General features: G+C 33.2%; 1 protein-coding gene across 2 annotated transcripts in view; it reads right to left on the bottom strand.

The window, feature by feature from the left end:
- CCSER1 (coiled-coil serine rich protein 1) overlaps positions 1-27,024 on the bottom strand; it is an 848,536-nt gene that overhangs the window by 702,811 nt on the left and 118,701 nt on the right. For both annotated transcript variants that reach the window (XM_032592937.1, XM_030313430.1), the window contains exon 2: positions 1,703-3,067. In XM_032592937.1, coding sequence (XP_032448828.1) covers positions 1,703-3,026 — 1,324 coding nt within the window. In that variant the 5' untranslated portion in view covers positions 3,027-3,067. The remainder of the gene's footprint in view (positions 1-1,702; positions 3,068-27,024) is intronic.

Below are 27,024 nucleotides of genomic sequence, written 5' to 3' on the forward strand. Positions count from 1 at the left end.
ATAGCTGCCATATAAACTTTTAGTTAAGATTAAATGACACTTATCTTGATGAGCACTGAGTAAGATATGGAATTTATGAATCACTATATTGTATCCTTGAATCTCATATAACATTGTGTATTAACTAGACCGGAATTAATTTTTTTTTAAATAAGTGAAAAGTAAATTAAAGAAAGATTAAATGAAATAATGAATACAAAATGCTCAACACATTTTTTTGGCACATATTAAGTGTACAAAAAGGGTGAGCATCATCGATATCATCATCATTGTTCTTCTCATTATATTATAATTAAAGAAATAAGCAGATACAACTAAAGTTATAAGTACAGACAAGGTCACCAAGATCAAAACATAAAAAAGTAGGCAGATGAATAAAACTGATGATGTATCAAATGTGAAAAATATTAAGTTATACAATTATACAGCTAAATAATTCACTCATGCATTTAAAACTTTAAAATTGTTATATTCATGGAGGGACTAGCTGGATTAATCATATAATCTTATGATGCTTGATACTCTATAATTTAACTTATTATAAGTTGTATATAATATTTTAGTGTTATCCTTAACGGTTTGGAAAGAGCTGGGGTCATGATGTCACTAAGCCTAGTCACTAAGAGCCTGAGCTTTGAACTGAGATAGTTGTAACTTGTGCTACTTAACAGCTATATGATCCTTGGTCTGTTTTTGCATTTGTAAAATGGAACGTGTAAATGTCTATCTCATAAGGTTTGTATCCCAAACAATTATGTACTAACTTTGTGACTTTTGACACATTACTTAGCCTATTTGTGTTCCAAATATCTTGACTGTAAAATGGGTTACTATAATAGTAGTGATTTCAATCATCTGAGAATTCAATGAATTAATGTATCCAAAGAGCACAAAATGGGAAACGAGACACAATAAACATTCAACGTTGGGAGAACTAGTTGACAGTAACAGTAGTAGTAGCAGAAGCAGCAAAGGCAGCAGCAGTGGTACGTCAAATACAGCCCAGTACGTGGTAAGAATTCAACAGTTTTCTTAACTGAAATTTATACTAAGTAACAAAGTTTTCTGTTAAATAACATAATGACATACTAGAGTAATTCAAGCACCCATCCCGCCTTTATAGAAAGCAAAGAGAAGGTACCCAAGGTTACACAGGTAGTTAATGACAGACACAAGTTTAAAACCAAGCTCCAAGGACGGTACTTTTAAAGCCTGCAAGTCTATTGTAATTAGACATAGAGACTATTTGTGCTGTAACGTGGATCCTACTTAATGAAGACAGTTTTGGTAAAATAGGAAATAGAATTTAAATTATAGAAAATTTCTTTTAGGGTGATTTTGGCTGGAATATACTCATTTTACTGACTAAGAAATACCAAGACTCATTTACTTTAAAAAAGAGAATCCTTTTAGACAAAGCCACATCACAAATAAAAATAGTTTCTTTCCCCTCTCTTCTGAGGGCCAGAATCTTGGCAACACAACTAAGAAAAATGAGTATTGCTGAATTACATTGTTACCATAGTATGAAATTTAAAACCAAGTAGAGAAAAGATTTAAAATAAATTATAAATCAGAAAAAAAAAACTAGAGAATGAAAAATAAGGAAATGTGGTTTCTATTCATGGGATGAAATAAGAAGATTAAATAAACTAGAATGAAATTATAATTCATATTTATTATACAAAGAAAATCAGCATACCTTTGGCAGGATTTGATTCGTATCCATACGATGTTTTGTTAAAAATATGATGATCACCAGAAGAGGGTATTATCCTTGAATCTGAAATAGGATGAATCCCTTTAACACGATCACTTATTGCTTTATGTTGCTCATAAAATCCAAGTTTCCTCGGAGAGCTTGTTGCCAACATTGTTTCACCATTTTGTACTACCTTATGTTCTTCTCTTTGCATATCTCCTGATAGATGAGTCTCTGACTTGTTCCCATTCATAACAGGTAGTTCAGTGATTTGCAATAACACTTCCTTCTGATTAGCAGCAGAGGTTTCTAGTAAGGAATTAGATTCAGTGCTACATCGGCCTTCTAACCTGTATTTCCCAGGAGACATAATTGCACAGGGAACAGTTCCCATAAGGTCTATTGTTGTCTTTGTAACAGCAGCAGGATTGGGAGAGATCTGAGAGGTAGAATCATTGTGGCCAAAGTTCTCACAGTGGGATGCCATGCTTCCACTTTTAGGAAATGCATCTGCTTCAGACACAGAATCTTCAGTCAAGGCTAAGAACTCTGAAGGTGTCTGAGCTGTTGTAAGATCAGCAGAAAGCAGGGGTGATTGTAAAGAGCTTCCTGCCCGTTCTGTTACATCCACAGAACAAGATGGAGAAGCTCTGACTAATACAGGTTCTCTCTCCTGATACTGTGTAATTTCCAATGAGAATCCAGACTGTTGTACCAATGAAATGGATTGGCTCTGTGGAACTGGCTTAGAAAATTTATAGTGAGATGAAAAAGATTTAGTGAGTAGCTTCTTTGTTGACTGCTTAACAGAACGGCGAGTTTGTTCTTCTGTGAATCCAGAATCATCCCCTTCACTTTTGCCAGAACTTAGGCAATTTATAAAGACATTCTTATTAGTTGAGTGCTCCTTTTCCTTTTCAAAATCTTCTGTCAAGGATCTCGTTATTTTCTTATTTCGTGAACTACTAAAACCAACAGAATGTCTTCCCCTGGTTTTAATATGTTCTTCCAAACTCAGTTTTTGTATACTGCTATGACCAGATTGAGCACCATTTGAAATACTAAGGTTCTGGTTGGTAGTGTCTTGCTTAGGTTCACCTCCTTTCTTATGGTGGAAACTAATGGAAGGAGTACGGAATATGCTCCTGCGTTTACCTGTACTACCTGAGCTTGAATTAGTGCTGGAAGGAGAGGAACTGTGGACACCAACTGTATTACTGGAGGAGGGTGAAGAAGGAAGAGAATCATGTCTTCTGCTAATACTTCTTCTGAATATTGGCAACCGGGAGACCAGGGTAGATCGTCTTGATCCTGAGTCCCCCATTGGGACTCCAAGGCTTGAGCTGTGACAGCCAACTTAGCAGCCTAAAAAAGGTAAAACAAAAAGAACGCATCAAAAGAAATCAATTATAAATAAGACATTTTAAAACAAAACACTGTTTTTCAGGACATGGACTAGAACTTGGCTCATACTAAAATGATAACAAAATTCTGATGAGGATTTTTTTTTTAATTTATAAGTAGCAAAATTATCCAGTGATTTGCACAATGATTTTATAATGGCTCAGAAATGTCAAGATTACCAAGAATATTTAGTCTATTCAAAAGATTGTTGGGTTGAGAAACACAAGATCACTATTTAAGACCCAGCCTTACTACTCCCACTGGTTCTATAATTTGGTAAATTGTTTAATCCTAACTTTTTATGTCTACATATTTAGATGCAGTAGTCTTGTGACAGCCATAATCATTGCCCTGTGGGTAATATGCCCCACTACTGCCTCTCTTGACCAGAAACAGATATATCACAAGACTTAAGAAGTTATTCACTTGAGCTTAACAGAATCACAGATCAGACTAAGGTATGATCTGACACTAGAATCTTCATTCAAAGAAAAAACAATTAGGAAGTACTCTTCTCCTTGGAGTTTGATTTTGGGACTTTTAGAGGTAATCAGGGCATTGATAGAGGAAACTAAATGAGAAAGGATACAGTGTAGAGTTATAAACAAAATAAGGTTATGAGGAAACCACAACTATAAATTGAAGAAAAGACTCCAGTGAAAATTAATTCAACTGGTAATGTTGACACGAGTGAAAATACATAGTGACAGCAGCAGAAGCATAGAAAATTTATGAACCATATTAACATCAACGTGCTGATGATGAAGAAAAAGAAGGAAGAAAAAGTGAAGGTGGCAACTATATAGTTCATCAACTGTGATGTCCCAAATACTTTTCTGACATAGATTATCTCTTTTAATGCTTCTAACTGTAGAAGTAGATAATATTTCCATGGTCATTTTACAACAGCAAGGTAACTTTCTCTCATTGAGCCAATAAAGAGTAAAGCAAGAAACTAATCCTTATATAACCACAGGATCAGCTCATAATCAGCATGACAGAGACTGCTTTCAGTAAAGAGCCAAAACTTGTGCTGCTGAAGGTCCAGCTCTGCTTCCATTTCAGAGATTCTTAGTTGTAGAGTCAATCTGGCTATTCTGATGCCTGCTATTTTTCACTGGTTTTCATAATGCGCCGTGACTTGGTTTCTGTTTTTAGTTTCTGTATTTCACATAATTCCTTAACTGTAATGTATACATCCCCTCTGTCAAATTTTAATCAGATTGTTTCATTTCGGTTTTTGCAACCAAAACTACCTAACTGAACAATAACAAATACTACATAAAGTGACCAGCCTCCATTTTATTATTCTTAACAGATACATTATGAGAATGATCATGGCCCTGAAGAAGTATATAAAATGAAAAATATTTTCTCTTTCAGATATGCATTCAAAAATACTTAATATTTTGTCCTAAGTGATATAAAATCTAACAGATTTGTATTAGATGATTTTTATTAGATGATGAATTCACTAAATTTGAATTTAAATAAAACTATGTGTAAAACACTCCCAAAATATTTTCATATTCTTGTAAATCTTTGGGAGAAGAAAGCTTAAAATACAAACAAAGACATTTTAGGTCTTAAAGTCTCACAAATTAGAAATATCTTATTTGGGGGGACCTGGGTGGCTCAGTCAGTTGAGCAGCTGACTTTTGATTTCAGCTCAGATCATGATCCAAGGTTGTGGGATTGAGCCTCACGTTAGGCTCAGCACTGAGCAAAAGCCTGAGATTCTCTCTCTTTCTTCCTCTGCCCTGCTCCCCAACTTGCTCTCTCTCTCTCTCTAAAATGAATGAATGAATGAATGAATACATACATACATACATACATACATACATACATACATACATACACAAGTCTAATTTTCCTCCCAGGTTAAATCTAATTTAACCAATATCCGATTTCCAAAGTGGATACAAAAAATAATACAATTTTTCATGATTTCACTCTTAGTAATGCTTTAATTAACATCATTCTCAGCTGTGATTTTTCATTTACATGCAAGATTTCCATTCAATGCTTAGTGAAGAGTTTTGCTATAATTAGAGTATTATCAACCATTACGATTTGCAGCTGGTGGTGCATCTATGGTTATCAATGCATTTATGTCAAGATATTTACCATTACTATTGGATTTTTTCAGTATTTATGTATATTGAAATATTAATTGGTCTTTTTTATTATTTCTTGCTTTTGTGTCAGCATTTAAAAATAGTGACTCAATCTCTCTTTAATAAGTATTCAAAGGATTTAACTAGTAAAAATTTCAGAAAAATTTACAGTAATCACTCCTGTCTTTCTAAGTGCTTAATGAAAACAAGACTTTTATTGGGTACACATAATACATTTAGGCTACTAAGACACTTAACCTAATTGAAGTAAAAACATCATAGATACTAAGAGATATTTGTACATTGAATGGAATGACATGAAGTAGATATAAAATCTACTGGAGATAAAAATCCTTTAGATTTCACTTTGTCAACTGATAGTCTTTTATTTATTTTTTTTTATGAAATTTATTGACAAATTGGTTTCCATACAACACCCAGTGCTCATCCCAAAAGGTGCCCTCCTCAATACCCATCACCCACCCTCCCCTCCCTCCCACCCCCCATCAACCCTCAGTTTGTTCTCAGTTTTTAACCAACTGATAGTCTTTTAAATGAAGGTCTTGATTTCCTACTGAGAGCTTTCCAGCTAAAAAAGAGAAAGATAAAATATCTATAGGTTGGAATTACCCATATTCTTCAGAGAGACTCTTCAATGTCCAGATGCTCTCTATATCGCCAGATTCATTATCCCCTTCCTATTTAATTCTCTATTTGGACTGATTACTACTTGCCATTTTCTGTTCACGTTCATCTTCTGGGCAATTGCAGATGTAGGACCTCCTGCTTGGGATGCCCCTCCTGTAACTCTGATTTGAAATATTTAGGAATATTTCTATGACACTGTCTTTTCCAGGAGGCCATCCCTGACCCTTTTCCCATCCTCTTCCATTTGGGATGTAATACTATTCCTTTACGTATCCTGCAGTATTACCTTACAAGTTAACATCTGTTTACCTGGCTTTACTATTTTACCTTAAGTTTCTTTGTGACAAAGGCCATCTATGCTTTGCTTTGAGACCCCAGTGTCTAATGTAATACACAATTAGTACCAATAGAGCAAATGGATTTCAGGGACAAAGTTTTAACTTGAATACATCAATATTTCAAACATAAATAAACATATTTTCTGCCCCACTACCATAAACAAATGCTGTAATTTTGAAGTTAATTTTATTAAATTACAACTTTTAGAAATTCGTAAGTTAATTGAAAGGCTTTCCAACTGTAAAATCATTCCATAATCTAAAATTTGCTAACATCAGGGGCGCCTCGGTGGCTCAGTCGGTTGAGCGTCCAACTTAGGCTCAGGTCATGATCTCGTGGTTCATGAGTTCGAGCCCCAAGTCAGGCTCTGTGCTGACAGCTTGGAGTCTGGAGCCTGCTTCGAATTCTGTGTCTCCCTCTCTCACTGCCCTTTCCCAGTTCATGCTCTGTCTCTCTCTGTCTCTCAAAAATGAATAAACGTTAAAAAATTTTTTTTTTAATTTGCTAACATCTAAAAGTTTTATGGAAGCACAATGCTGAACAAGTTGAAGAAAACAATATATCATAACAACTATTAATGAAAGACAAATGTTACACTGCAACATGTTAATATTATTTTTATAATTTTACTATAGCAATTCTCCTTTCTTAATAAAACCTGTATATATTTTCATGTATTTTTATAAATTTTCAAATGAGATAAAATAAACATATTTTCCCAATTCTCCTCTATTTCTTGGTTCAGAAGACATATCACCTCAAGTCGTAACAGATGCCAAAATAATACACAGGTTGAACTAGACCTGCCCATCTTCCAGGGGCCTTACTATGATCAACATTATTTTATTTGGGAAAACAAATTTGTCACATAAGAGTGCCATCTAATATCATTAAACCTATACAAACAAAACATTAGACTACTATACCCAATACCACCTACTGGATGCATATACAGGCCTACTGGACATGATGTGAGACTCAGTTTGACCTCAACTAAAGAAACGGTATCCTTTGCTCTTTAACACCAGGATTTAACAAAAAGTTCCTAGAATGTATTTTATTCAGTGATCTCTACAACTTTAGCAAACACTATCATTACCCTTAATAGAGTGCAACGTCATATGGTAGATCTATTCTGAATTACGTTAAAGATGAATCTTATTTGGCATGGTTCAGAAAAACACAAATTCTAGTTAAAGGGGATATACGCATTGCTAATGTTACCTATTTAAAACAGAGTAAAAGTAAAAAACATTAAAGAAATAAGACATACTGAAAAAAAGTGTACACACACACACACACACTTTCTTCCATGATTCAAGGCATAAAGAGACCATGCAGGGTTTTAAAGCAATCATCTTAGAAACTCATTACCATATACACAAATAGGCATGTCTGTCGGTGCAAATAAAACAGAACAAAATCCTCTTCACCTTTTTCTTTCCCATCATTTTTAAAATATTTGCCTAGAATTTGCATACCTCCCATATTTTTTCACTATAAGTCAAAGATGAAGAGTCACCTGATGGCACACATACTAGATAGTCCTAAGTATCCTTTGTCTTTCTCCCCAGATTGGTGATGTTTGGTTTATAAAACTAAAGAAAAAATACTTACCCACACATGCAATACGTAAAAAAAAAAGGAAAATTGGTTTCAAATCCAAGCTCTGTCACTTACTAGTAGTATGAGCTGAAACACAGATAATAATTATTTGAAGTATGAGAAGGTGCAACATCAGAAAGAAATGGCACTCTGCCTGCTACTGAGTAAATTTCTAGTTTCTTCCTTTTCTGATGCAAGTGGTACAAGATGGAGCACCACATAAAGAGAATTATAAAAATGAGCTACTTGTCAAGATCTGGCTGAATCACTCCATTTTAAAAATCACCTAAAAATATTTTGGGGGGAAGATACATAAATTGATATCAGGTTTCCAATCCCTTATGATGAACCTCCCCTAAGTATACATTATTATTGGAATTTAAAAAGAATGATCAATATTTGAAATGTTCATGAGGAATGTTGATGAAATAAATCTGGTCCCAGCTCTATTCTTTCTCAGAAAAGATTTCAGAAAATAACCCAATACAGCCTAAGTGACCATGCTGAAAAGAAAATCTACAATACATGATGAAATGGAAGAATGAAAATTCAGAAAAATCAAGTATTCTCTAAGTAAGAATTTGTCAACATTAAGAAAGTGATGGATGGCAGAAAATAAATTATCTGAAAACATATCAAAGAGCATTGGTCAACTTTTACTAAAATTAAATAAAATAATAGCTTGAAAAAGTTTCTAAAACAATCTTATCTAATTATGTCATTTTTTTTTTTTTCACAGATTTAAATGAGGCTCACACCTGTTGGGTGGTCAGGGCTCAGCTGGAAAGCCCTCCAGTCCAGACTCTTTCTTTACAAAGCCATGCAATTTACACCTCAACATTTTTTTACTTTATGGTAGAAGTTATTCTTAAATGAATTTCTAAAATGTTTTACTGTTTTCCCTTAAATGAATGGGAAACTAATGGAAGCATTTTTAACAGATAAATCACTACCACAACATGAACAGGGACACCTCAGCCACAGAGTCAGTGAGGGCAAAATGAGATAAATTCAAAAACTGAATGATCAGGGCCAAGTAAGTGATCAATCACAGGGAAGAGAATGAGACTGTCAGAAGATAGAAAGAGTCAGAAATAATATAATTGATTGGATAGGTTTAATTCGCAAATCATTAAATTTGCATATAATTTAGCCACACTGAGTACATGAAGCTCTGTTCAAAAAATAAACAAAAAAATAATCCAAACAAATCATTGCTTATATCAGAAATATCTACCTTTAGGTGAAGGTCACTACTCACAATGATTTGACCCTAAAGATGAAATGTAAACAGAGATAGATGGCCCCTGATTAGATCATATGTAAGCGAAGAATCACTGGGTTCTACACCTGAAACCAACACTGCACTATACGTTAACTAACTTGAATTAAAATAAATAAATATTTTAAAAAAGATCTGTATAGATAATCTCCTAGGAAAAAGAGAGAGATGCCAAATTAGCATGATAACAGGAACTATTACTATAGTAAAGGAGAATACATTTCAAAGAGATTATTCTAGCAGGATTTAGGGAAGCAGATGAGTTCCTTGCCTGAATTGATGGAAGAACAGGGGTCGTGATACATCATTTATAAAGACATGTAATCTTGAGACCCAGGCCTATATGATCTTAGTCCTTTAGTGACCAGAACAGACAATGGAGGGTAAAAAGAAATACAAAAATAATGGATTCTGGCCAGAGATTAGACAGAATTTAATAGTGAAAGAAGTCAAAAGCCATATCCACATGTGACCAGGCTTAGGTAAAAAGACTACATTTATATTTTTAAAATGTTATAGTTTATGTTTTGGGATTTACACACTATGAATGTATAACTGCTAAGAATGTGGACTCTGACACAAGCATGTCTAGACTTGAATTTGTCATGACACGAGTTGTGTGACTTCGCAGTGGCTTAAAAGTTACTTAAATTCCCACAGCCTAAAGTTTCTTCATGAGGATAAACAGTTGCAACTGTCTTGAAGAATTTTTATCAGATCAAGTAACCACCAAAAAAAAAAAAAAAAAAAAAAAAAAAAAAAAAAAAAAACACTTAGTATAGGGTCTAACGTGATGAATGTTTAATAACTGTAACTTATTTATCAAGAATAATTAACCATACTTGTGTTGTTTCACAGCAAACTTTTTTCTAATTCAACTTAGAACTTTCCAAACCTCTCTCAAAGTTTTAATTCTGTCTACTCATAGATTAATACTGTCATTTCCTGAGTCAATTCCGAACAGGACACAATGACCATAGAAGCTGCAGTACCTACATGTAGATGGGACTTAGAATTAGTATTGATATATATGAATAAATAGTGATGTAACCATTATTACATTTTTTAACTTGTTTCTTACAAATAATTCCATTCAACTATGTCATGCTTTTGACCCAAAATATTGACCATGCTGATCTCCTTCTTGACAAGTTTAGTTCAATTTTTATTAATATTGAATTCAATTATCAGTCTTAGTGTTTTTTTTTTATTTTCAAAAAATAATTCAGCCTTCAAGGATCAAATAACTGACAATATTATAAATATTCAAAGACTGTGTCTTAGGCTCCAAACAAGATTCCCAAAAGATGAATTTGATAAATTTGTTGAGCAATGCCAATGTCAATGTAACAAATACACAGCTTTAAAGAGGATAGCACATGAAACAACCAACAAAACTAAAAGGCAACCAACGGAATGGGAAAAGATATTTGCAAATGACATATCAGACAAAGGGCTAGTATCCAAAATCTATAAAGAGCTCACCAAACTCCACACCCGAAAAACTAATAACCCAGTGAAGAAGTGGGCAGAAAACATGAATAGACACTTCTCTAAAGAAGACATCTGGATGGCCAACAGGCACATGAAAAGATGCTCAACGTCACTTCCTCATCAGGGAAATACAAATCAAAACCACACTCAGATATCACCTCACGCCAGTCAGAGTGGCCAAAATGAACAAATCAGGAGACTATAGATGCTGGCGAGGATGTGGAGAAACGGGAACCCTCTTGCACTGTTGGTGGGAATGCAAATTGGTGCAGCCGCTCTGGAAAACAGTGTGGAGGTTCCTCAAAAAATTAAAAATAGACCTACCCTATGACCCAGCAATAGCACTGCTAGGAATTTACCCAAGGGATACAGGAGTACTGATGCATAGGGGCACTTGTACCCCAATGTTTATAGCAGCACTCTCAACAATAGCCAATTTATGGAAAGAGCCTAAATGTCCATCAACTGATGAATGGATAAAGAAATTGTGGTTTATATACACAATGGAGTACTACAGGGCAATGAGAAAGAACGAAATATGGCCCTTTGTAGCAACGTGGATGGAACTGGAGAGTGTGATGCTAAGTGAAATAAGCCATACAGAGAAAGACAGATACCTTATGGTTTCACTCTTATGTGGATCCTGAGAAACTTAACAGAAACCCATGGGGGAGGGGAAGGAAAAAAAAAAAAAAAGAGGTTAGAGTGGAAGAGAGCCAAAGCATAAGAGACTCTTAAAAACTGGGAACAAACTGAGGGTTGATGGGGGGTGGGAGGGAGGGGAGGGTGGGTGATGGGTATTGAGGAGGGCACCTTTAGGGATGAGTACTGGGTGTTGTATGGAAACCAATTTGACAATAAACTTCATATGTTGAAAAAAAATAAAGAGGATAGCACACATCTAAAAATATACATATTTGTTAATAATTAAAATTTATATTATTTTTCATAATCATATCTCACAATGGAGAAATTTGCATTGGTTTTAAAATATTTTGGAAAAAAAATTCCTCACAGCATTCTAAGTAAGGTTTCTTAGAAGCAGACCCTGAGCAAAGGACTCTTGTTCAAATAATTTATAAGACTCTCAGAAGGTAAAGAAAGGAGAATAAATGGACAGAGGGAAAAGTTAATCAAATATGTGGTACCAATGGAAACTAACTTCAGACTGATCCCAGGGGATCTGCTGCACTAACTGATACTCTGAGATACGGCTGATCTTTTGTATTCTCATGCCTGTCAACCATTTGTAAACTTCCTTAATGCATGAGATAAAAAACTTTGAACCATATGCAATAGGCAATGGATTATCTGGAATATATAAAGAATTCTTATAAATCAATTTAAAAAAGACAATCCAAAAGGAAAAATAAGTAAAGAATATGAGCAAGCAATTCCTAGAAGAAATACAAATCACCAATGAATACATGAAAGATATTCAAACCTATTAGTAATTAGGGAATATAAAAAGAACTCCTATAACACAAATAGAAATAGAAAAAAAAGGAAGCAAAGTAGCAAGAAATACAACAGGAATTTCATAAGAAGAAACACAAATTTGTAATTATAAATCAGAAAAAAATAGTTCTGTAATTATTAATCAGAATTTCATAAGAAGAAACACAAATCTGTAATTATTAATCAGAAAAAAACTGCAAGATACTATTTCTTACTACTAACATTTTAAAACTAAATAATATCAAGTTTGGGTGAGTCAAGTGGTACTTATAGACACTTACAAAGAAGTCTAAATTGTCACAGTAATGTTAGAAAATTATGTATCAAAATACCAAGTTAAGTAATTTCACTTGTCAGCATTTACCCTAGAATAATGCTCACACATCTGCACAAATATATATGTATAGGGATATTCACTACTGATTTATATTAATTAAATATAAATGTGCAACAATTAAGAGAGTTTTAAAAATATTACTTATCTATTGTACAGTATAATGCACAAGAGCTAAACATGTAAAGTAAATGATATAAACTGACATAGAAAACAATCTCCAAAGCATTTAATTAATAAAATCAAATAGCTGAAATACATGTTTTATAAATTACAAATGTATTATGAAATTTTTAAAGTAATAAATATTCTACAAATTTACATATATGTATATGCATAGGAAAAAATCTGCAATAACCTATTTCAAAGTGTGAACAGGGATCATCTTTGAACAGGATCTTTGTATTCAGGGCTGTCATCAATGAGGACATTAGTGTTATATGTAATATGATGAAGTTTTAACAATATGAATTAGTGAATTATTTTTATAAGTAAACCTTTAAAATTCAAATTAACATAGTATAAAAATACATAGCCTATCAAAAGATTATATAATGTGAAGCATTTAGGCATGTGAACATGCTAAAAGTAACTTGGAAGGCACACAAAAATTAAAAATAAGTTGCCTCTGGAAGAAGCAGAATGAACACCTGAGAAAATGTTTTTTCTGAAAATAATTTGAAAACAAATAACTAATAATTTGACGCAATATGACAAAATGCAAATACTAATTCTGGGTATTTCACTAATCACTTCAAACATTTTATATTTTAGCACAAAATATTTAAATAGGTAAAACCTATGGTAGTGCTAAGAATCCTGGCACTGATACAAAGGCCTGGTATTTTCCTGAACCTACATTTTTAACACTGAAATTCATACTTTATGTGACTGTCGGTCGTAACTGTATCTATTTATAAATTGATATTTACTTTCCCATCAGCTAAAATTGTCTTTAGTTTAGTTATTGAGAGCTATTTTTTCCTCTTAAAAAACTTTCATTATTTCTTTACCATAGGACAATTCATCTAAATGTTGTCAGTGATAAGTCAGACACAATTGATTCATTCCAGATTTTCAGTCTTTTTTAATGTTTTGGTATTTCATAATGCAAACATTAAACCACTACATATTATTTTATATAGTTGGCTAATAAAATTGAATTACATGATGATCTGGAAGCATATGGCATTATGACTTTTTCTCATTAATAATAAATTGAGGCGATTATACTATTTTTTTTTGAGGCTAGTAAACTAACCAGAAAGGTCCGTTTATATTTGCTCAATTCAAAATGCATGCTTCTTTTAGACATTTAAAATGTTTTGTTTACTAATTAAAATCACCAGATTTCTTATATTTTCTTTACTAAAAAGTAAAGGAGCAACTTTATAACAAATAACCTGCAGTTGTGCTTACATACCAGCAGAGGGTGCAGAAGAGCTTCCTTTCTAACAGTAAAGTCTTACAACTTTCAAAACCAATTTAAGATTTATTGGGCAGTTAATTATCAAGTCCTTTGTGTAAATGAAAAATGAAAGTCTCCAAATACATTTGCAAATTGTGTTTTTTTTTAAACAGATAGCACCTTGTAAAAATAAATTGCGTTTTGAATTGAAGGAAGACTCCAATTCTTGGAAGTTAGAATAGCAAAAATAAGAGATTTTTTTTTTTTTAGTTATTCACTTATAAGTATTTATAGAACTGGTATTTTATTTTGTTAATTTTTAATTTTTTTAATGTTATTTATTTTTGAGAGAGAGAGAGAGAGAGAGACAGAGTCCAGGTGGGAGAGGGGCAGAGAAAGAGGGAGACACAGAAACTGATGCAGGCTCCAGGCTCTGAGCTGTCAGCACAGAGCCCTACACGGTGCTCAAACCCATAAACTGTGAGATCATGACCTGAGGTGAAGTTGGACGCTTAACCTACTGAGCCACCCAGGTGCCTCTAGAACTAGTATTTTAAAAAGAATTCAGATTCAAATATATCAATGAAAATTTATTATTTATTTTCCAACAGTTTCTTCTCACTGTTTTCTAAAGAGTAAAAGGTATGCACTGCTTTATAAGATACATATTAATATAAAAAAGATAAAGCATATAAAGATAGTATATAAATAAAGATGGTGGCATCTCTAGTTCCTATATATGTTGTAAATATCTATCCCTTAATTTTTTAAATTTTATTTACAATATTGCATAGAACAGCTCCTGGTCACAGACACAAATATAAATAAGAGAAGAAAAATACTGTCATATGTCAAATAAGATGACACAAAACCAGAGGGAAAGAATCTTTTAAACACAAATTAGAATACATATTAGTAGATTAAACTTAAAGATAGCTACACTCAACACATAAATATGTTATACCTGTGTCTGTGTGTATATTATTGGTAATACACACATCTGACAATACAAATCAGCATTGGCAGTAACATGGAGTTCAACATTTTCAATGTATGCTCCAGTTTAAACATAAACTGGATCAATAAAAATATAAACTTAGATCAATATAAGTGAAAGTCAGCATTGGCCTGATGAAAGGGAAAAACAGAAATGAGTACACTTGCAAATCATTACTGCCCTTCTTTTCTTATAAATACTGTTAGAGCTGTATCCTTTATGATGCGAATGGCAGCATGTTGCAGAACGTGCTCATTTCCATTCAGTTATGTGTTGGCATGGTGTACAAATTCTGTTAGAATCATTTTAAAAGAGTCTTGGATTTGTTTTTTTTTAAGTGTTGTCTTCGAATTTAACATGCAATGATCACATTTGTCAATGATACTGTTTCATAATATATCTGTGGAAATCATTTCCCTTGGACTCTGTTTCCCCATTCATAAAATTAGAGAACTGAATACATGATTTTTGTGAGTCTAATTTATTAAAATGCATGCACACCATCTGTGAAATTTAGGATTCACACTCACATACACACATACACACAACACACATCTGATAATAAAACGACATTCTGAATATAAAGTTTTTTCAGTTCAAAGTTAATAATGAACTAGATTCAGGATTGCTTCATTGATAGTTAAGTGAAAATAAAATTCCATAGAGTATTGCCACAAACATAGATGTAGTATATTTTACAAAAAGAGAGCAAGACTACATCTGGGAATGCAATCTAGTAGTCACATGATAAAATTAAAATGTGATAACAAGTTTCTTTTTTCCCCACATAGTGTATTTACTTACATAAATTATTGAAATTGACCAAATCATATATATATTCTCTTACTTTTCTCTTATTATTTAAAATTGTAGTTTGTAATACATGAATTATAACAGGGGTGGATATAGTTTTTAGAATCTAGGAAAGAAGACATGGCTAATATTTAACATACTTTAATAATAAATTTCTCTGATAAGGTATCAGACTAAAATTATTTCAGATTATGCTCAAACACATTTTAAATTGGTAGAAAATGCAAATAATAAACAATTAATATATTATATTAATATATTAATTTTTTGAGGCTAGTAAACTTATATAACTTATAACGCTAGTAAACTTATATATAAAATATAACTAAAAGTAGAACTTACCAAATATATTAAAGTATATTTTATTACCTATGTTGTTCTTTAATTAAAATTCATTTATTTTTAAGAGAAACCGCATAACATATATTACAATAAAGGAACATAGTAAATTCAGCTCATTCCTTTCTTTGTTAAACACATACACACACACATACACACACTTTAAGCTTTTTATTTTATTTTTTATTTTTTTAAAATTTACATCCAAATTAGTTAGCATATAGTGAAACAATGATTTCAACTTTAAACTTTGTTAATAAATTCATTAAGTTATCTTCTAATGGTCCTGCATCAAAGACCATTATATGAAATGACGGACTGCTCTTGAGTTTATATGGACTCACATACTGTTAATTTGATAGAATAATTAGTAAGAGTGAACTCAGGAGAGAAGGACCTATGTTTCTGCCAAATGGGCTGTGTTAGCTCTCTGTATTTGGTAGCAAGAGTAATGTGTCAGACTTGAGTTGCCACTAGATGGAGATTTTGCGTGTTGGAACATGTAAGGAGTTCTACCTTGGTGTTCATCTGGAAGGTGAACTTCTGTTTGTGGATAAAGAAATAAAAATCCAGTTGGCTAAGTAGCTCATTCAAAGATGTACAGATAGGTGACTAAAATAACATTTATAGAGCTCAGAGTTCCTGTAACAGAATTAACTCTAATCCAAACAAAAGGAGAGACTGTCATTGCCAGAAACATGTCCTTATTTCAAACAAACAAAAAGAGTCTTGTTCTATACACATCTGATATATCTATATAATTATTGTTCCCATTTATGTATAATTTTAAAATAAAATTTATTTTCAAGAAGCTACATTAACATAGTAAGTTTTCTTTTTCTTTTTTTCCTTTTTGTGGCTTTTTTTAAAACTTAGTCACAAATTCCCTGGTGCCCTCATATTTAATGAGTACACAAGTCATCTCGTTTTAATCTTCCTAACAACTTTATTAGATAACTATAATTCTTATCAAGTAAATAAATTTAGAGTCAGAGAGGTAAAGTTGAGATTTGAATCCAGGTATTTCTGATACAACAGATAAATTTTAAAATTACAGCACTCTGTTAAATGCACAAAATAGATACAGGGACAATAATATTATATGATATTAAATAATAATATTCTTAAGGCTATTGCTACCTTAATAATGTGTAATTGGGAATGGCTTAGTATCCCAAATTAGTATTCCAATGACAGATCCATTAGAAAGTAATCAGAGGACTTTTAAATGATGCTTTAATTACAAATCACAGGGAACGTTAATTCTGCAGAAAAAAATGCAGCCACTAGCAAAGAATGTGCAGAGTGTTGAGTTCAACATTGAGAAAGAGAAAGAGAAAGAAATAGTTGTTCCATCCTACAGACTTAACTAGTCTAACAGCTGCATGTACAGGACTGAATATTAAATAAGGACATAAGCAAGATCTAAGAATATTTTGTTATTCATAATAAAATCTTAAAAGAAAGAAGCATGCATGCAAGCTTCAAAAGAATGAAGAAAAAATATCATCCAATGAAGAGAAGGTTATCAGAAACTGGGAGAACCTACAGGGAGCCCTGCTTGCTTTGTCTGTGCAGAAACAACATAATAGACTGGAACACCATGTATATATTTTATAGTATAAACTATATATAAACATTTCAATGGTACAATGGAATAATTACAGAATGGGGGTCATAATCATCTCAAAATATTTTTTTTAGCTTTCCTCTGGACACCTTAATATCTCATTCTGGTTTTGTCCTGTGTAATCAATCTAAGGGTTAAATTTCTGGATCCACATCTTCTGGGTTAGGATTCTGGCTTGTGCACTCGTTAACGTTGGATAAACTGCTTATTCTCCCTCTTAGCCTCAGTTTCACCATGTGTGAAATGGAGAGAACAATAGCACCTACCATTATAACTATTATGAGGAGTAAATGAGCTAGCATGTGTTGAGTGCTTAGACCCATGCCCAACACAGAGAAAGTGTTAGCTATTTTTACTATTGTGAAATTATGTAAAGTGTGTCCAACTTTTCTATTTTAAGAATTTGAAATAGGAATCCTTATCAAGAATCTGGTGCCTCAAATGGTAAAAACTCTTAAAGCAGCACCCTTTGCAGAATTTTCTCTTAATAAGGTTTGTGTCTACATGAGCTATAAGTTAAGATACTGTAAACATGGATAGAGTGGGATAATATTTTCCACAAACCCTTAGGGTAAAGACCTGCACTGTAGCCTGGAAATGACAATGGAGGTAATAAATCTGAACATTCTACATGAAAGATGAACTCTTTTTTTAGTTTTCTTCTATTCAAGTGTATTTTATGCTGATACCTTGGATAATTTTATGGTGTTCACACTGTTTGGCACAATAATTTCAAACTTGTTTTGTTAAAATAACTGAAAAGCTATATAATTCCTAGCACACTTTAAAAGTTAACCACCAACGGTTTTTTCATTAGTTTAAATATGGCAAAGGAAGTATTCTTCTGGACTACTGTATACTTTATATGTGTTTTAAATATATTGTCATTAACGTTATCAAGCAACATATTTTGCTTATTTGAGGAAAAGATATATAAACACATGTCATTATAATCTAATTGGAAAAAGCAATCTTCATTGTCAAACCAAACAGCCAAGGAAGATTCTTCTTCAGAAGAAAAGGTTTAAATCATCAAATAAAACTCTTAATACCCCCAAGTCAACATTCTCACTTAGTCATATTTGGAATCTGAAAGGAAAAAGGAAGGGGGAGGAAGGTAGGAAGAAATAACTTGGAATATTGCTTCTGTAAAATAAGACACTATCCCCTCCGATATTTCTTTTAAGAAGTACTCACAGGACTTCCTGAATAATAAAATCTTTTTGACCGATACCTTGGATATCCTTAACGAGTAGACAATGCATTCTAGAAAGATTCAGAAGAGGTGAGAAATTTAAGTTTGCCTTTCTTTGTAAAGTGGGAGATCATAAACGTCAAAGGGAAGAAAATGAACTGACAAACCTCAGAAGCTTCTCAAGCAAGATAAAGAAATGGAAAAGGATTCAGACATTGATTCTCTTAAAAGTATCCATACCTATGTAGGCCAGGGTGAGTCCTAGAGACCCCGTGTCTGAATACCACCACTCTAGCATACACAAAACAGTGGGTTCTCTCATTCAAGTAATTCAAATATAGGAGATACACCTTCTTCTAAGTACAGAGAATGCAAAAGAGAATAACAGACACTAGGTTCCATTTCTGGTGGAGTATCTATTCCAGCAAAGGAGATAAAATGTAAGAACTCAAATGTACCTAACAGATATTATCGTACGGTGTATATGCCATGTAAAAAAAATAATCATGGTAATGAGATAAGTGAAGGGGGAAAGTGTGGAGGTAGGGATATTTGAGATGAATGAAGATCAGTGGGAAGAACATTTCTGACAGAGGCAACATCCAGTACAAACTCCCTGGGGCTGGGTGAGTTTCATGTATCCAAGTAACAGTGTGAGTTAATGGAACGAGTGTATGAGATGAGGTGGGTCCTGAAGGTGGAGGACCAGATCCTATAGGGCTTTATAGGTTATGTTAATATGCTTAGATTTTATTCCAAATGCTAGAAAAAGCCAACGGTGAGCTAAGTTAAAAGAGTTATATAACTTCTTTATAAAGGCTGGACAGTAGGCGTAGCCAGCCAATTAGGAAATAACAATAGTCCAAAGAAGGATGATGGTGATCTGGTCTGGATAGTCATAGTACAGACAAACAAGGTAACAGACTTGGTTATCTTGGGGTGTGGGGAGCACGAAAAAAGAACTGCTGATGGATAGGATGTGAGGGGGGGAGAGAAAGAGAGGAATAAAAAAAAATGCTTGGGTGTTTTTTGTTTTGCTTTGTTTAAATATGGTTGTTGGGTTGTCATTTGTTTTAACTGGAGGAAGAAATGCTACTCAAAATGACCATCACAAAGGTAAAGTCAATATGGTATAAATGAAGAATAGACATAAGAAGTATTAACTTATGATTGAATATTCAACATAAATAATAAATCTTTTTCATATTGAAAATAAAGTGTTCCTATAATATAGTTTTTAAATATAAGTTCATATCTGACCCCAAAGTTAGAAAATCTGGGAAATATGGAAAACACAGGAAAATATAAAAGATGAAAAGTATCATGGTACTCTGTTTATATTTTTTTTAAGTTTATTTGAGAGAGAGAGAGTGCATGTGGGTAGGGGAGGGGCAGAGAGAGAGGGAGAAAGAGAATCCCAAGCAGTCTCCATGCTGTCAGTGTAGAGACAGGCTCAAACATGGAGGTTTGAACAGGCGCCTCCAACAGGGGGCTCAGACTCATAAACTCTGATATTATGATCTGAGCCGAAATCAAGAGTCAGATACCTAACCAACTGAGCCACCCAGAGTCACCCTAGGTACTCTGTTTATTTTTAAATGCAGGGATTATTCATTTCACGTGGCACAATGTTAACTAAAGCATGTGCATATGAGAACTGCATCCTTGCTTTGCACAATTCTGTGATACTTAACTCTCATGAGTCTGAGTCAACACAGTAAATCATTCAAAGCAATGAAGAGCGTGTACTTTTTCAGGTAATTTTTATGTCATTGAGATAAAGTAAAAATATATCTTTCAAGCAATTTCTCACATATTACCAACTCTTCATAAGTTTTAGCAGTTGGATGATATTTCTTACAGGGATTTACCATACATTATTTAAGGTAAAACATATAGGTAGCTTCAATCATTTCTGCTAAATATAGCAATCTTATACTATACTATTATAAGAGTAATCCATTTCACCTAAATAGTAATTCGATGGCATTAAATGTCTCCGTTTTTAGCTGGTCCAGTGTTGGGAGTTTTTATTAATGAAAGAACCCTAAGTGATGTTTTGGATTTTAGCCCAACAGTAGTAGTGCATCTATTATCAGTGTAGCTGGACCGAAGTCCTATGTGTAAATCTCTTCTTGGTAATAAATGAAGCTGCTTAAAGTCTACAAACTCTTTCAGGCCACTAGAGTACTATTTAGTAAATTACCAGAGCAACACACTATGGTTGCAGCCACCAGAGGCAAAAATGTCTAATCACAGTATGTTTATTTGTCCTCAAGATGTCTCTCTCCCATTCTACAATGATTAATTCACTCGAGGCCATGTAGACAGTGTAAGAGCCACCTCTCTATAGCACTTGGACAAATCAAGTCAAGAAAGCAGGCAATAAGGTGAAGAATACGGACACAGAGATAGGATACTTCCAAAGAACGTATATCTATTTACAGGTAAGTGATTCGGCATGCTTTATTAAATCTCCTACAAAGTGGGAGATTAGGCATTGGGTATTAGGCATAAAGGAAAGTTCAAAATAAATACAGACTCGCTCCCTCCTGCCCTTAAGAGGTTTATAATCTAATTAATTAAACTAATATTAAGGGAAACCAAGGCTAAGTGTGAATGATACTGTGGTACTAACTATAAATACAATATAGTTCTGAGAAGAGAACGATGTAGACTGGAAGAAGAAACTATTAATAAGGAGCAAACTAAGATATGAAGATTGAGACTAAACAGTTTTCGTAATGTTTTGAGGTCTAAGAAATTTAGTTCATTTATTCAATAAACATCCATTGAAAACCCTACTCTATTTTAGGTTGGACACTGAGGGTGTTCTTTTCTTTTCCCTCTCTCTCTCCTAATGCACTGTCATTAGATCATGGAATACAAGAGCTACAAAGGAACTGATGATCACTGAGGCCAGTGGTTCTCAAGGTATAGTTCCCACCCCAGCAAAGTCAGCATTACTTGGGAAATAATCAGAAATTTATATTGTTCAACCACAGAGCCAGAAACGTTCAATCAGAACCTGTAGGGGTCTCACCTAGCACTCTCCCCCTCAGATGACCCTCAGATGATTTTGATACACTGGTACATCTTAGAGATTGGACACCACTGATCTAAGCAAATTAACAAAGAACCTGAGGCTATCATGAGGTGATTACGTAATGGTTAACAGCAGAACAAGAACTAGAAACATGATTTCCAACTCACAAGACAACATTCTTTTTACTCCACTATAAAATAAATGCAAATTTTCTTTTGGTTCCGGGAACTTCTTTATCTTTCCCATTTCCAAACATGAACTTTAGAAAATTTTAAAGCTGCTTGTAATAGTATGTACTTTGTAAAAAAAAAAAAAAAAATGTATTCCCTTTTCACATGGAGGTGAACTAAGCAAAGAATCTAATGTAAGATATTTTATATTTTTTATTAATTAAAATTTTATGATTTGTTGTAAAACAGAACTAATTTGAAAAAAATAGTAAAGAACCATACAAAGAAGAAAACTGTCTTTTAATGTTATTTTTCTATTTTTCTTTAGTTTTCTTTTATTCCTGATTGATTAGTTAGCTCTCTTTATATGTGAAAGATATAGCTCTTTGTCTTATTTTATATATTTTCCTATTTCATTTTTGATATTTTAACATTTTTGTTTTGCTTTTATGTAATCTAAAACATTCACGTCTGTTATTATTTTTCAGTGTTTTATTCTTTGAAAAGTTTTGTCTTTCCTAAAAGAAGGTGAAAATTCACCCATTTATTCAAACATTTGAGGGCCCATTTTTATCTTTAACTCTAATTCATGTATATTTTTAAGTGTTAGTTCCAAATTTTAGTGTTAATGAAAATCACTTGGAGAGCTTGTTAACAGATTATTGAATCTCATTTCCACAGTTTCTGAAATAACAGCTCTAATATAGTAAGTTCAGCATTTCTAACAAACCCCCAGCTGTTGTTGATGGTTTTGGTCTTAGACCACACTTTGATAACCACTAGGTAAAGAAACTGATCAACAAACAAAACACTCTGTGTGTGCATGCAGGATCTGGAAATTGTGTACTGTACTAGTTTACTAGCATCACGGCTCAATGTAAGGTGCAAAGGGGTGAAATCAGAATGAGATAAAGATGTGGGACTAGAGTCCAAATATCTTTGAATGTTAGGAGTATGAGTTTTTCTCTAAGGCAACACAAACCTGTCCAAGATTGAAGAAATATATTTATAATAAATGCTCACTGAATTTAATTGTAAGCTAATGACTTCTCTTTATGTTATGTTAACCTTCACCACTGGAAAAAAAATGTTTATAAAGAAAGCACCTATCAAGGAATTTGTATGACACAAATTACCAAAGAATTCTATAAATTATTTTTAATGAACCAAACTAATCATTCTTATGCTTTATTGAAATTTAATTATCACCTTAACTGAAATCATGAAGTCTGCCTCATTTCCTTTTCCAAACAATGAAATTACAAAATACAAGAAAAGTACAAATCAAAAGTAAAAAAGATTTAACCTGAAATCATAAATTCTATTTGATACAGAGTATTTAGTGTATGTAATGTAACATAATCATTCAAAACAATGCTAGAGTCTGACTTAAAGTCACACCAATGATGGAATGCTTTTAAACCACAAAATTCCATGAAGTATTAGGGTTTCTCTGACAAAAATGATTCACTAAGAAGCTTACCTAAAAGATGTTAGTAGAGTAATGGGTTATCACTAGATAATGATCTCTCACTGTTACATAGTAGACTGCCAGGAAGAATTACATGGAAAATAAATACCCAGGTAAAACAAAGGCATTTATTTTCAAAGCAGAAGAAACCAACCCTACAGTAATGCTGCATGACAATCATATTACTTCCTTATACCAAATGTTTTGATGTAACTTTGATCACTTAGAACTCACCTACCTGTTTTCCTTTTTTTTTTTTTTTCCTGGACAGAAAACCCTTATCAGCATCAATAGGATCTATGAGTGAACTGGATAGAGTAACAAATTCTAAAATGATTTTTGTGAGACACAGTGACCTAAGAGGTCTCTTTTATGAACTATACAACTCCTTTGTAAGTTCGAGCCCCGTGTAGGGCTCTGTGCTGACAGCTCAGAGCCTGGAGCCTGTTTCGGATTCTGTGTCTCCCTCTCTCTCTCTGCCCCTCCCCCACTCATGCTCTGTCTCTGTCTCAGAAATAAATAAACATTAAAAAAAATAAAAAAATAAAAAATAAAAAAATAAAAACACTAATGCCAACAAAATTCATTAATATTCTAGACTGCATTAAAGAAATTAACTATTAGCAACAATAAAATGTATATATAATGCATGTATATATGTATTCATATATAATTTAACCTAGTTCACAGAAGTATTGGATACTTTTTAATATCCTTTTGAGATTAGTAACCATTAGGAAAAACAGACACTTTATACAGTACTCTTATTGGCATAAAAATAAATAATAGAGCAAAAGATGTATATTAATGTAAAGTGATAACCCATTTACAAACCAAGTACAGTTAAAAATGCTTTTAGTGAAACTGGAGTAAAAGCTTTATAACAAAATATCAACAACTAAAAAGCACTCAAACATATTAATTCAAGTCTAATTAGCATGCAGATGCAATTAAGCTGATTCAGGAAGTATAAAACCAAGATACCATATGGTTCTTAGTTCTCCAAAATTGCAGACATAAATGTGGATTTCATATACTGGTATCTGAACACAGTACTACTGAGAACAGAACGCTCTGCACAGTCATCCTTAGTGCCTTTTGAAAATTCGGTTTCAAAAACACAGTGTTTTTATTCCATCAAAATGTGTGAGAATGAAATGCAGCCAAACTGGCACATCAATCATGGGTATCCCCATGGTGACTTAAGTTGGAGTTTTTTCAGTGAATAAACTAATGCTGTCTCAATTACACAATTCTGCTTATGTTCAAGTTTTAAAGTTCAGAATTACGAACTAATTATAAACGGTATACATGTATCTTTCAATACATATATTTTGAAGGCACTGGTTACTATTCATAGTTTCCAGACTTTACAACACTATGAAAAAATATAACATAGACAAAAATAGACTTGAGAATGTCAGTGATTTATTCCTATGAATTGCTTTACCAGGCACGATTATGGTTTCATTTCTCTATTTTCTCATTAAGAGGTGAATAAAAAAATTACCTGGGCAGGGGCAGGATGAGGGAAGCTATGTAACCCAAATCAGCAATAGACAAAAATATTTTTAACATCTATACTACCACATAGCTATACTAGTTAAGTAAACAAAATGAGACCATTGTGTATAAAATACTTTTCAAGTTGGAAAATAGTACAGATGTATGTAAATATCAGTATGATTTCAAATGTTTTCAGCCTATTGAATTTCAAATAACTTTATATATGAGCAAACACTGGGCACTGTAATGTGACCATGTGATTTGCAAAGCACCAGGAATGGAACTGGCTAAGACAATAATCTATGCTGAAACATGACTCTAGAGCTTTATCTCTACTTTACTGGAAGTGTTCCAATGGTTCCTCAACCAATGTGATAAAATATTTAGATTAATGGGTTAAAGACATTCTCATATGTCAGAGAGTCTGGCTTTCTTATTCTAATTTTCCAACTTGGCAAAGAGACATTCGGGTAACTCTCACTGAAGGAGAGAAGAGGATAGTTGGGAAATTTATATGCACAAGTAAATGAGGGCCTAGGTTAGGTCTGATTTATAGCCTCTAGATTTCTACTTTCCCGGTTATCTTGTATGAGTCCATAGACCTCAACCTTAAGAAAGAGGTCCATTTACTGGGGGAGAAGGGAGGGGTTCAAGCAGTTATGTAAGAGTCCAATGTTGTTATTCCCTGTGATTTTAAAAAAAGAAGACGAAGAAAGGAAGTAGGGGAGAGAAAGAGGAAGAAAAGAGAGGAGAGATAGAGTGTGATATGACCTCATTATTTATTCAGAGAAATATTTTCTGCAGGCTAAAAGATTCATCATCAGAATTTATCTACCATATTTGGAATAGTGGCTGTAGTTCTTCAATCCTCAGATTCTTGAAATCAAATAGGAAAAACACGTTAATAAGATGGATGAGTTTGTAATCCTCCTCTTAACAACTCTTTGGAATTTGCTTTTTTCTTCACATTGTTTAGCAAATCCCTTTTTATTTCATAATTTATTAACATAGGCTTTTGAAAAAGTATTTGTCCCCTTCTCTGGGGGACAAATCGTTTGTTTTATAACATGAGAATTTTAGATTCTTTACTTAGATTGTCTTGGCAAAGAAAATGCCAAAGACTAATTTCACATTAAGTTCTAAATACTCGACTAGCTAACATTCACAAGTCACATACTCAAATTTTAAAATATTATGCAATTCTCATTCACAACTCATATTAATACAAGCCACATACAGCTACTTCAAAGAGCAGGTCACATCTAGAGGGTGGGTTCCTAAAACATTTTAGCTTATTACAGCCTATGGATTTCACAAATCATTAGAAGCAGTAGATACGTAGGTATGGCTGTCTGTGTAAGATGGTTCAATAAGGAACCATTTCCTGTAGCTGGTTTGTCCTGATATATCCCCGCTACTTCTACATAATGAAGAAAAAAAAATAATTGAAAAACAATACAGCAAGAAGCAGAAAAAGAGTCTAACACAAGATTTGTCTTCATCATGGAAATGCCAAGATAGTATGCTAGTTCTTTCATTCAATTGCCATTCCATTCCTTTACCTCACCTTGGGGATTCCAGTATCTTCCCGGGAAACATTCTGCTCTTCACTCTGCATCATTGCTATCTAGCTAATTCTTCCAGATTATTATAAACCCTTAGCTTTATTTCCCACACTTTAGCTTCAACAGTGGATTAGTATTTGAGCCACACTCTTTTCATTATATCCTTCTTCAATTCTAACACCATGCTGATAAAACTATTTGCATATAGTCTACCTATTTTTTATTCCAGAGAATTTCAGAATATAGGCATCCAGCAGAATACAAGTACCTATAAATTTTTATATTCACTTAAGTTTTACACATTCCAGTCAGGACTAGATTACACTACACTCCAAGTAGGAAACAGGTTTCATCTCAAGCCCAACTTAAATTAAACAGTGGGAGTTGGAGTGAAGTATTGAAAATAGTTGTGAGGTCTATCCAAGCTCAGCAGGAAAAAGTACCCTAATAGAATACAATGTGTGACATGGGTAATGGAGGAAAAATTGGCAGGCTGCATGC

Source organism: Lynx canadensis, chromosome B1 (genome assembly GCF_007474595.2).
Source record: "Lynx canadensis isolate LIC74 chromosome B1, mLynCan4.pri.v2, whole genome shotgun sequence".
Lineage (NCBI taxonomy): Eukaryota > Metazoa > Chordata > Mammalia > Carnivora > Felidae > Lynx > Lynx canadensis.